General features: G+C 49.6%; 1 protein-coding gene across 1 annotated transcript in view; it reads right to left on the bottom strand.

The window, feature by feature from the left end:
* Positions 1-9,599: 9,599 nt before the first annotated feature.
* Positions 9,600-13,233, bottom strand: part of LOC123754251 (periaxin-like) — a 25,168-nt gene continuing 21,534 nt past the window's right edge. The window contains exon 5 of the mRNA XM_069322025.1: positions 9,600-10,129. Within this exon, the coding sequence (XP_069178126.1) occupies positions 9,600-10,129 (530 nt within the window). The remainder of the gene's footprint in view (positions 10,130-13,233) is intronic.

Raw genomic sequence — 13,233 nt, forward strand, 5'->3', positions numbered from 1 at the left:
ACTATCACTCACACTGGACTATAGTGACATGACTCTCACTCACACTGGACTATAGTGACATGACTATCACTCACACTGGACTATAGTGACATGACTCTCACTCACACTGGACTATAGTGACATGACTATCACTCACACTGGACTATAGTGACATGACTATCACTCACACTGGACTATAGTGACATGATGAGTTAGGAGTGATATATCCTTCCTTGACAATTAGGATATTATATATATATTTTTTTTTTTTTTTTTTTTTTTTTTTTTTTGAGATATATACAAGAGTTGTTACATTCTTGTACAGCCACTAGTACGCGTAGCGTTTCGGGCAAGTCCTTAATCCTATGGTCCCTGGAATACGATCCCCTGCCGCGAAGAATCGTTTTTTCATCCAAGTACACATTTTACTGTTGCGTTAAACAGAGGCTACAGTTAAGGAATTGCGCCCAGTAAATCCTCCCCGGCCAGGATACGAACCCATGACATAGCGCTCGCGGAACGCCAGGCGAGTGTCTTACCACTACACCACGGAGACTGCCAGAATGCCAGAATTGCCAGAGTGCCAGAGACTGCCAGAATTTATATATCCTTCCTTGACAGCAGGATGAGCCGTGTTATAATCCTTATTGTATACAGGAAAATTATCATTTAATATCATTGGAGTGCGTGTGGTGGGACGGGCAGCGTGTGGTGGGTCGGGCAGTGTGTGGTGGGCCGGGCAGCGTGTGGTGGGACGGGCAGCGTGTGGTGGGCCGGGCAGCGTGTGGTGGGACGGGCCAGCGTGCGGTGGGCCGGGCAGCGTGTGGTGGGTCGGGCAGCGTGTGGTGGGACGGGCAGCGTGTGGTGGGACGGGCCAGCGTGCGGTGGGACGGGCAGTGTGTGGTGGGCCGGGCAGCGTGTGGTGGGTCGGGCAGTGTGTGGTGGGACGGGCAGTGTGTGGTGGGTCGGGCAGCGTGTGGTGGGCCGGGCAGCGTGCGGTGGGACGGGCCAGCGTGCGGTGGGTCGGGCAGCGTGTGGTGGGTCGGGCAGTGTGTGGTGGGACGGGCAGTGTGTGGTGGGTCGGGCAGCGTGCGGTGGGACGGGCCAGCGTGCGGTGGGTCGGGCAGCGTGTGGTGGGACGGGCCAGCGTGTGGTGGGCCGGGCAGCGTGCGGTGGGACGGGCCAGCGTGCGGTGGGTCGGGCAGCGTGTGGTGGGACGGGCCAGCGTGCGGTGGGCCGGGCAGCGTGTGGTGGGACGGGCCAGCGTGCGGTGGGTCGGGCAGTGTGTGGTGGGCCGGGCAGCGTGTGGTGGGACGGGCCAGCGTGCGGTGGGACGGGCCAGCGTGCGGTGGGTCGGGCAGCGTGTGGTGGGACGGGCCAGCGTGTGGTGGGACGGGCCAGCGTGCGGTGGGCCGGGCCAGCGTGCGGTGGGCCGGCCAGCGTGCGGTGGGCCGGGCCAGCGTGCGGTGGGCCGGGCAGCGTGTGGTGGGACGGGCCAGCGTGCGGTGGGACGGGCAGCGTGTGGTGGGACGGGCCAGCGTGCGGTGGGCCGGGCAGCGTGTGGTGGGACGGGCCAGCGTGCGGTGGGACGGGCCAGCGTGCGGTGGAACGAGCTATTAGTTAAAATAAAGTTTGAAATTAATGCAATTGTTATACTCGCTTTCCGCAGATATATCAGGAAAAAATGTATGTTTTTCTGTAATGTAAATAACTGAAAAGTGGATTGTTGTGTTTGTTTAATAATACTAGAGCCTTGGGGGGGGGGGGGGATTGATATTGTTAATGTTTTTGTGAATGTTTTGATTACTGAAGATTATACCGTACTCACTCTCTTGACACTCGGGTATGATAGAGGAAAATAGGTCTGGAGTAAGTATACGATGGACAACCGATGGTTAGAAAGGCGGGGTCCAAGAGCTAAGAACTTAATCCAACAGGCACAGATAGTAAACATACACACACACAGCCTATCTTCCTGTTTAGATAGTACTTTTTGTAACTGTGTGCACGATAGTACAAATATTGACATATTAAGCTATTAGATAGTTGACTTTGGTACTATTCATTTTATAGAGTCGAAAAATGAGGCTAAAAAAACAGACTTAAATGTTCCTAGGCTTATTATAGCACACATACGTACTATATTAGGCCTCAGATCGCCTGTATTAGGCCTAGGAAGGTTAAGTTAGTTTAGTTAATTGTCTTTGCAACATAAGTTGAAAATCTCCGGTTTCTTCAATTTCAATAGTACCGATTTATGCTTTCTAATGGTTTTGTACGTCGGTATATGTACTATGGGAGCCTCATCGTTACTATAAGTACTACTAAAACAGGAGGACGAATTGGACACACACACACACACACACACACACACACACACACACACACATACACACACACACACACACACACACACACACACACACCTACCCTCAGGTGTTGACAGGCGGAACTAAAGAGCCGAAGTACAACTAGGTGTGTTTTAAACTAACTAAACAAAGTTGCCGAAGAAATATAAGAAAATTCACTTTCCCAAACAGAGTGGTAGAATGTTGGAACAAGTTAGATGAGGAATGGAGGCCAAAAGCGTCAGTAGTTTCAAAGTGTTATATGACAAAGAGTGCTGGGAAGACGGGACACCACGAGCGTAGCTCTCATCCTGTAACTACACTTAGGTAATTACACACTCACAACTGTTCAGGAATCTGTACACCAGTAGATTGACAGTTAAGAGGCGAGACCAAAGAGCCGAAGCTCAGTCCCGCAAATACAACCACGTGAGTACAACTAGGTGAGTACACTAAGAGTCAGGAAAGACCTGGGTAAATACTGGTTTGGAAACATGGTTGTTGATTTATGAACCTTAATAAGCATGTAATCGCTGGATTGTTTCAAGCGTAGGTTAAACATATGTGTGGGTGAGTTCAGGGCTCCGTCATATGGACTAATATGCCTTCAGCAGTTTCTCGTGTTCTGACATTTACGGGTTCGGCGGGTAGGCGGTTTCTCCACAGCAGCGATGTCCTCGTGAAGGCGAGGTCTCCATGCTAGTATACAGTGATCCCAGAAGGTGCGAACCAGAGATTAACACTTGAATAACAACCTTTATATCCTTATGAGAACGCCGTAGCAAGGACAAGGCTTGACTCAAGCTGCCAGTCAGGTGAGACAAAGGCTTAAGCTCACGTGTTGTCAAGCGTATTCACACAGTTTTAGTCTTCCGTCAAGCATAATAACTTATATATAATTTAATTAAGCATACAAGTTTAATTCCCGTAATTGTCTGGTTATATTTTAGTGACGCTTAGATCATATTACAGTTGCTGTAGCACAGTGGTCTACGTCCTCGGCTTTCAGTCGAAGGATCCGAACACGTTTCCTTTTATCTGATGCATCTGTTCACCTTGAATTAAAATAGGTACCCGGGAGGTAGGGATTTGTTGAGGGTTGCATCTGACCTAAGAAGGTCAGTCAGTAGTTGGCCTTCGGTAAGGACAAGTTCAGGCTTCTTGTCCCACGATAACGTGAATTCTTAACGGAAAAGTTCCCCATTGACTTACGTATCAGTGACGACGTCCTCAGTGCAGAAAGTTAATACAGGTACCTTGATCAAATTTATAATCCAACTGTCAGTTGCAAAAATGACTTTCCTGCTGTGTATCTCTAAAGTTTGTTGACATTGCTGTGAACCAATAGTTAAGAATCTAAGAACCCCCCCCCCCCCCCGTCTGGTGTGTGTGTGTGTGTGTGTGTGTGTGTGTGTGTGTGTGTGTGTGTGTGTGTGTGTGTGTGTGTGTGTGTGTGTGTGTGTGTGTGTGTGTGTGTGTGTCCCCCACACACACACACACATTATTATAGAGAAACCTTGGAGAGCGAGCAGTGTGCGCGCTGCCGCCAGTGGTCAATAATTGCAACTGTAATGATGGCATCACTTAACAAAGTCCTGCACCTAGTTGTTCAGTCATTAGGCAACCCCGGCCTTTACACACGTGGGCACCAGTTATTTTTATCGTCGGTAATTAAATAATCAATTATTAGATTAGGGAGATATCGTGTCTAATGACCAGAGTTGATCAATCATTTATCAACTGTGGTGTGGGACTCGTTTGAATAACGTCACGTGGGCGTAAGTTAGTGGTTAAATGACTGTATAATGCCCTTATGGCTGTTTATTATATATAATTGTGTGTGTGTGTGTGTGTGTGTGTGTGTGTGTGTGTGTGTGTGTGTGTACTCACCTAGTTGTACTCACCTAGTTGTGTTTGCGGAGGTGGAGCTTTGGCTCTTTGGTCCCGCCTCTCGACCGTCTATCAACAGGTGTACAGATTCCTGAGCCTATTGGGCTCTATCATATCTATACTTGAAACTGTGTATGGAGTCAGCCTCCACCACATCACTGCCTAATGCATTCCATTTGTCAACCACTCTGACACTAAAAAAGTTCTTTCTAATATCTCTGTGGCTCATTTGGGCGCTCAGTTTCCACCTGTGTCCCCTAGTGCGTGTGCCCCTTGTGTTAAATAGCCTGTCTTTATTTACCCTATCAATTCCCTTTATCTACCCTATCAATTCCCACACACCCTATGTGTGTGTGTGTGTGTGTGTGTGTGTGTGTGTGTGTGTGTGTGTGTGTGTGTGTGTTTTCCCCCATCCCCTCCTCCCTCTTCGTCTTCTCCCAGAACATATATCATTAAAAAGCACTCAAACAGATGTGTGGGTGTGAAAAATTACATTATCATGACATTAAAACCTCCACATTCCTCGTTTCACGCTGACTCCCAACCGTGACTCTATGACAATAGCGTAGGGGGGGGGGAGCTTTATTATTACTACTATTTCTTAAGCTATTTAACTTGAGCCGATCACAAGCATCCTATGACCGTCCCGCACCCCAGACAATTCTTGCAAAGTTTGGCGAGGCTAACCCCAAGCGTCTGGCCTCCATCCTCGGACAGACAGACAGACATTCCCTCTTATAGTAAAGATCTAGGAGTTGAGGACCATGCCAAGAACCGGAAAATAATATTAGGTAAGAATATGAAGTTATTTTATGATTTAATGAGTAATATTTTATGCTATAAGACGATGCTAGAAATATATGTAAAGTTGATATGTATTCACCTAGTTGTATTCACCTAGTTGTGCTTGCGGGGGTTGAGCTCTGCTCTTTCGGCCCGCCTCTCAACTGTCAATCAACTGTTACTAACTACTATTTTTTTCCCCACACCACACACACCCCAAGAAGCAGCCCGTGACAGATAAATTCCAGGTACCTAATTACTACTAGGTAACAGGGGCATTAGGGTGAAAAAAACAAACTGTCCATTGTTTCTCGCCGGCGCCCGGAATCGAACCCGGGGACCACAAGATCATACGTCTAGCGTGCTGTCTGCTCAGCCACTGCCCTCCCCCCCATCATGTGTGATGAAAAGTCTGCGACAGAATACTACACTCAATGTAGGCAAGAGCAGTGCTGGTGACGAGGGAAGGAAACTCGGCGTTAAATTACGTACCTGGGATGTGTGATTGCGATAGATGACTTGAGAGTTGAGAGTTGAGACAGTCTGGGGCGGGAAAGTGGCTGGTGTAATGACAGTCCTGGTTAGCAAGAGCACGAGGCGAATTGATGCAATTGAGGACAGTGGTGTGGAGGCCCCTCTATCCGTCCCTGGGCCGTGTGGAGGCCCCTCTATCCGTCCCTGGGCCGTGTGGAGGCCCCTCTATCCGTCCCTGGGCCGTGTGGAGGCCCCTCTATCCGTCCCTGGGCCGTGTGGAGGCCCCTCTATCCGTCCCTGGGCCGTGTGGAGGCCCTCTATCCGTCCCTGGGCCGTGTGGAGGCCCCTCTATCCGTCTCTGGGCCGTGTGGAGGCCCCTCTATCCGTCTCTGGGCCGTGTGGAGGCCCTCTATCCGTCCCTGGGCCGTGTGGAGGCCCTCTATCCGTCCCTGGGCCGTGTGGAGGCCCCTCTATCCGTCTCTGGGCCGTGTGGAGGCCCCTCTATCCGTCTCTGGGCCGTGTGGAGGCCCCTCTATCCGTCCCTGGGCCGTGTGGAGGCCCCTCTATCCGTCCCTGGGCCGTGTGGAGGCCCTCTATCCGTCCCTGGGCCGTGTGGAGGCCCTCTATCCGTCCCTGGGCCGTGTTGACACTCGTCCCTACTGTACACACAGCGGGGAAAGTGTCAACAATCCAGGAGTAATCATGTAGCAGAATATTGCATTTATTTATTTGCTAGAAAATACAATAGATTTTGTAACATTTTGAGCGTTCAGTGTGCAAGGTACACAGCAGAGGCAGCCTACACGCTCCCAGTGCCACTAACGCGCATGAATGCTGTGGGGTGTAAACATCACAGTGTTATTGCGTCATGCTGTGAAGTGTAAACATTACAGTGTTAAGGTGTCATGCTGTGGGGTGTAAACATCACAGTGTTAAGGGGTCATGTTGTGGGGTGTAAACATCACAGTGTTAAGGGGTCATGCTGTGGGGTGTAAACATCACAGTGTTATTGCGTCATGCTGTGAAGTGTAAACATCACAGTGTTAAGGTGTCATGCTGTGGGGTGTAAACATCACAGTGTTAAGGTGTCATGCTGTGGGGTGTAAACATCACAGTGTTAAGGGGTCATGTTGTGGGGTGTAAACATCACAGTGTTAAGGGGTCATGTTGTGGGGTGTAAACATCACAGTGTTAAGGGGTCATGTTGTGGGGTGTAAACATCACAGTGTTAAGGGGTCATGTTGTGGGATATAAACATTACAGGGAGAAATGATGGTCATCAGATCCGCTCCCTTCCTGACTGTTGTCGCTAACATGGACCTCTCATAACATGTAGCCTCATTTGGATCCAGCGGTCTCTTGCTGCTGGACTTCACACGTATTTACGCGAGTGGTGGGTTGTCCAGTGTGGTGGGCTGTCTACTGGAGTGGGCCTGGATGGTGGGCTGTCTGCTGGAGTGGGCCTGGATGGTGGGCTGTCTACTGGAGTGGGCCTGAAGGTGGAGTATGAGGTGCCGTGGCCGGAGGGTGGGTGTTTGGCCTACCTCTGTGCCCTGTTATTTGTGAGGTGAGAGGATTAAAGAGCGCCTCGCTGGAAACAAAGGGAATTGTGTGGTGAAGGTCCGGGGGGGAGGGGGGGAAGGTGTTTTCACTCTTGAGAGTGCATGGAGGGAGGGAGGGTAAGAGAGAGGGAAGGATGGAGGCAGGTAAAGTAGGCAGGAAAGATAAAGTAAGAGATAAACTTTTGATAACGAAAGGAAAAGGGGACTAATAGTAAACAAATGTATTAAAAAATTATTATTTATTCAATAAATGTGAAATTTGTTGTTGTGTGGTTAACATTTATTCGATAATATATATATATTATATTTATTATTATATATTATATTTATTATTATATATAATATTTAATAATATAATATATATTAGGAGGACATTTGGGGGTTTTGACACCCTGACTGGGAGTAGCGTAAGCTTTCCCTGCAGCCTGGTCGACGACCGGGCCGCGGGGACGCTAAGCCCCGGAAACACTTCAGGGTAGGCTCCTGTCTTACCTTCGTTTATATTCACAAATCCCTTTACGAGTCGCATTATGATCTGGTGGGTTCCTGCGGCACTCTTACGAGCCACTTCGAGATCTCTCGTAAATCTCAAGTATCATAAAGCTTGTCTGTCTGTCATATTTCCTCAGTTGTAAACATTTCCAGACACGACACAAACAGCTTTATACTATAGCAACGTTTTGTCTTCCAGTCGTTTCCAGGTCCGTTACAACTTTATGGTTGAGTAAGTTATCGTGCTCCAGGCAGCACCAGACCCACGACAGCTCCATACTTCACAAAGACAACACGAACCACAAGGAAATAAAAACAATGGACTGTAATACACCCGAGAACTTTGAGACGCAAAAAGCCCGCGGTCACCACCAGACCGCGTGTCGATGTCAGGCACGCGGGAGAATGAACCAACACACAGATTAACAACCTGTGTGGGCAGGATAGAGAGAAGGAAAAAGCCAGTTGTGAGCGAAAATCTGGAAAGAAACTTTGGCAGCGAGCGGCCAGAAAAGGACCAAGGGGGAGAGTCCGGTGAAACCGGATATAAATCTGGATGTTTTTCAATGGTGTGAGGCTACGACACGGCACAGAAGTCTGCTTCGTGGAGCAGTTTTGTACCTCGTCGTGTTTTTGTAAACATTAAAGGGAGCAGGAGTAGAGAGAGAGAGAGAGATACAGAGAGAGAGAGATACAGAGAGAGAGAGATACAGAGAGAGAGAGAGACAGAGAGAGATCCAAGCGCACATTTGTAGAGTGCATTTTTACAGTGAATCTTAACTCCTGTGTCTAAACAATGGCGCCAAAAGCGAGCCGTGTAGGCACTAGGCCTTCAAAGCGTTGGCCAAAAGCTCTTCAGTATACATCCTTAAAACATTTTCAAACTCGTTAATCCTGCTGCCGCCTCTTTTTTTATGATTAAAAAACGTTTTATACGTGAATCAACGGATTTCTTTCGGAATTTTATCGAAAAGTGCCGGTGGTGCGTCGCTAGTTTCGTATATTCTAATAGCACCTCTAAATGTTTCACTCACGTATTGTGAATACAAAGGAAGGAAAACAAATTTTATTTCGACGAATGAAAAAAATTAAAAGAATGCATCTTTGGGATGGCGGTCTCTTTGGTGACGGGTTGAGGTAGGTGTAGACAAGCTTGTACACGCGCGTGCATGATGTACGGTAGTGAAGCTTGTACACGCGCGTGCATGTGACGGGTCGCAGAGTAACCACACACCGTGGGACATGGTGTGTGTGCAGGGGGGGGGGGGGGGAAGGGGGGAGTGCATTTATTATTTGCGCCTGCAGAATCGAGCTATTAAATTAGCTCTTCGATCCCGCCTTGTTAGCTAATATATTTTCCTCTAGTATATCTACTACATATATTTGTAACACACACACACACATCCCCAGGAAGCAGCCCGTAACAGCTAACTCCCAGGTAACCATTTACTGTTAGGAGAACATGTGCATCAGGGTGAAAGGAACTCTTCCCAATTGTTTCTGCCTTGGCCGGGAATCGAACCCGGGCCCTTAGGATTACGACTCCCGAGCGCTGTTCACTCAACCGCGAGGCCCTCCCATGGATGTAATTAACTAAGTGTATTTACACACACAGGGGCCTCGAGGCTGAGTGGACAGCGGTCGGGGGTCGTAGTACTAACGGCCCTGGTTGTATGTGTGTGTGCGTGTACTCACCTATTTGTACTCACCTATTTGTGCTTGCGGGGGCTGAGCTCTGGCTCTTTGGTGCCGCCTCTCAACTGCCAATCAATGAACCGGATTTCATCTCCCAAATGATACCTTGTGTCTGGTCTCCTGCTCCCTATACCTATCTTCATTACATGTGTGTGTGTGTGTGTGTGTGTGTGTGTGTGTGTGTGTGTGTGTGTGTGTGTGTGTGCGTGTGTGTGTGTGTGTGTGTGTGTGTGTGTGTGTGTGTGTGTGTGTGTGTGCGCGCGCGCGTATGTGCGTGTGTGTGTGTGGAGATGATAAAGGCGAGAGTGGGTGATGAGAATTATGGAGTACCGAGGCTGGGGAATGAGATATAATGAAGAAATGAGATAAAAAAAATTCAGTGCTTTTGAGGAGAAAGTGAGAAAGAAGTGACACAAGAGGAAGAGAAAGTACAAAAAAGTATGTTGGAAGGAAAAATTGAGTAACAGAGAAAGTCAGAGGAGTTGGACGCTGGCGGAGTGTGTGCGCTGTCTCTGAGATCATTAACGCTGGCAGACACCCGCACTCCGGACACGTCCGCAGACACCTGCACTCCACACACCCCGGACACGTCCGCAGACACCCGCACTCCACACACCCCGGACACGTCCGCAGACACCCACACTCCACACACCCCGGACAGGTCCGCAGACACCCGCACTCCACACACCCCGGACAGGTCCGCAGACACCCGCACTCCACACACCCCGGACAGGTCCGCAGACACCCGCACTCCACACACCCCGGACACGTCCGCAGACACCCGCACTCCACACACCCCGGACACGTCCGCAGACACCCGCACTCCACACACCCCGGACACGTCCGCAGACACCCGCACTCCGCACACCCCGGACACGTCCGCAGACACCCGCACTCCTAACACCCCTAGTGCACAATAAACTAAAAATCGCTTAGTTGTTCAGGTTCTGTTGGCGATTATTTGTATTTGTAGTACGTGGGTGAAGCATTTACAGCGTTGTGGTTCGAACAAAATTCGTCAGTGAAGCACTTGTTCCGGAAGTGTTCAAACGTCAGCAGTTGTGAGTCTTGTGTAAACCGTTTTTCATTCATAAACAGCTGGGGGGTTTGGCGGGTGGATGGAATCACTTTTGGGTCTTTGTTTGGAAGACGGGCTGCCACATGTGCTATCTTCAAGTGATAACCAGAGGTGGTTCAGACGCCTCACGGTGCGAGGCGCCACGGCCGGGTTCGGAACCCAACCAACACGCCAGGATAAACCCGCATAAAAGCATAAAGGTATTTCAGAAATCTCATCCGGAATGTACGATTTAAAAAAGTTTTGATTTTGACAGTATATGAATAGTGATGAGACGGCACGGACAGAGCACTACCTGCAGCTGGGGACACAGCAGACTAGAGTAATCCCTACACCACAGCTGGGGACAGCACGCTAGAGTAATCCCCACACACCACTAGAGTAATCCCCACACGCCACTAGAGTAATCCCACACACCACTAGAGTAATCCCCACACACCACTAGAGTAATCCCCACACACCACTAGAGTAATCCCCACACACCACTAGAGTAATCCACACACACCACTAGAGTAATCCCCACACCACACTAGAGTAATCCCTACACCACAGCTGGGGACAGCACGCTAGAGTAAGCCCCACACACCACTAGAGTAATCCCCACACACCACTAGAGTAATCCCCACACACCACTAGAGTAATCCCCACACACCACTAGAGTAATCCCCACACACCACTAGAGTAATCCCACACACCACTAGAGTAATCCACACACACCACTAGAGTAATCCCCACACACCACTAGAGTAATCTCACACACCACACTAGAGTAATCCCCACACCACACTAGAGTAATCCCTACACCACAGCTGGGGACAGCACGCTAGAGTAATCCCCACACACTAGAGTAATCCCACACACCACACTAGAGTAATCCCACACACCACACTAGAGTAATCCCCACACACCACTAGAGTAATCCCACACACCACACTAGAGTAATCCCACACACCACACTAGAGTAATCCCACACACCACACTAGAGTAATCCCACACACCACTAGAGTAATCCCACACACCACTAGAGTAATCCCACACACCACAGCGGCGCCATACCACTCCGTCATACAGAGCATCGCGTCAACACCTGAATAAACAACGGACACAATCTCATCCAATTTCAGGTGTTCGTCCAATTTCAGGTGTTCGTCTGACTGAAGTAATCTGCTCGTTCTAATTCGTAATTCATTTGAACGTGGCAACATGTGCACTGGAGCTGATCCCTTTTGATGGTAAACTGTGACAGTCTCTAATACCAGGCGAGGTGGAGACCTGAAGGGTCACCCCGGACCTGAAGGGTCACCCCGGACCTGAAGGGTCACCCCGGACCTGAAGGGTCACCCCGGACCTGAAGGGTCACCCCGGACCTGAAGGGTCACCCCGGACTTGAAGGGTCACCCCGGACCTGAAGGGTCACCCCGGACTTGAAGGGACACCCGGACTTGAAGGGACACCCTGACCTGCTTTAATAGTTCGACATATAGATATCTTGTGACGCTATCCATTATAATTTATATTGGCGGACTTCTTAGGTTCCGGCCAGCCTCTCTCTCACCTCTCCCCTCTCATTCCCTCTCCCTCTCTCATGCCCCTCTCACATCTCATGCTCTCCCCATGCCCTTCCCTCTCACCCTTCCCTGATGCCGCTAGAGGATTCGTCTTGAGCGTCGTCTAATACCCCCGCCTGAATGGCCGCCTCTGAGCACAACAGCCAATGCAAATTTTGCATGATCTCGAGATATCTTCAATCAATATGAGGAGACTATCTTACCTTTTCAGCTGGGCTGGATGCTGGATTTATAGAGGAAGGATTTACGGTGCTTATAGGGATGTGGAATGGTGACTTACAGTGCTTATAGGGATGTGGAATGGAGATTTACAGTGCTTAAAGGGATGTGGAATGGAGATTTACGGTGCTTATAGGCAGTTGGAATGGAAATTTACAGTGCTTAAAGGGAAGAGTTAGTTTGTTGAAATCAAGAAATTACCAAAAAGTTTAAACATAATACTTTAGCAGGATTACATCACAGGGGTGTAGAGTGGAGCTGGTGCAGAGGTCTGGCTGGGAGCAAGAGCAGTAGACCAGACCACACCAGCCACAGACCAGACCCACAACACCCACAGACCAGACCACACCCACAACACCCACAGACCAGACCACACCCACAACACCCACAGACCAGACCACACCCACAACACCCACAGACCAGACCACACCCACAACACCCACAGACCAGACCATACCCACAACACCCACAGACCAGACCACACCCACAACACCCACAGACCACACCCACAGACCACACCCACAACACCCACAGACCAGACCACACCCACAACACCCACAGACCACACCCACAGACCACACCCACAGACCACACCCACAGACAACACCCACAGACAACACCCACAGACAACACCCACAGACAACACCCACAGACAACACCCACAGACAACACCCACAGACCACACCCACAACACCCACAGACCAAAAATATTGCCAATGTTTTCCATGGATTTGAGACGTCTTCTTGAATTAAGTTTAATCCTGAAGAAAGATGGATTGTGTGTCCGAGCAGGAGGGAAGGGGAGAAAGGAAGGGGAACGGACCGATGGAAGAGGGGGTTGGGAGGGAGGAAGGGAGAGGAAAATCAGAAGAGAGCATCAGATATGATATGAAGGAAAGGGAAGAGATTTGGGAGGATGTTGAGAGGCAATGAGGGAAGGAGGGGAATTATAGGCAACAACTGAGGGGAAGGGAAGGAAGATAGGGAGCAACATCTTGTACTATAGAGTAAGAGAGGTGAGGGGAGGAGGTTTGGTGGTAGGAGACTTGGAAGACGTGGAGGAGGAGGAGGTGGTGCAGCTGGAGGAAATATAGGAGCGGGAGGGGAAGGTGGAGGGAGGGGGAGGAGGCGGGAGGGAGAGGTGG

Source organism: Procambarus clarkii, chromosome 1 (genome assembly GCF_040958095.1).
Source record: "Procambarus clarkii isolate CNS0578487 chromosome 1, FALCON_Pclarkii_2.0, whole genome shotgun sequence".
In the NCBI taxonomy this organism is placed as follows: Eukaryota; Metazoa; Arthropoda; class Malacostraca; order Decapoda; family Cambaridae; genus Procambarus; species Procambarus clarkii.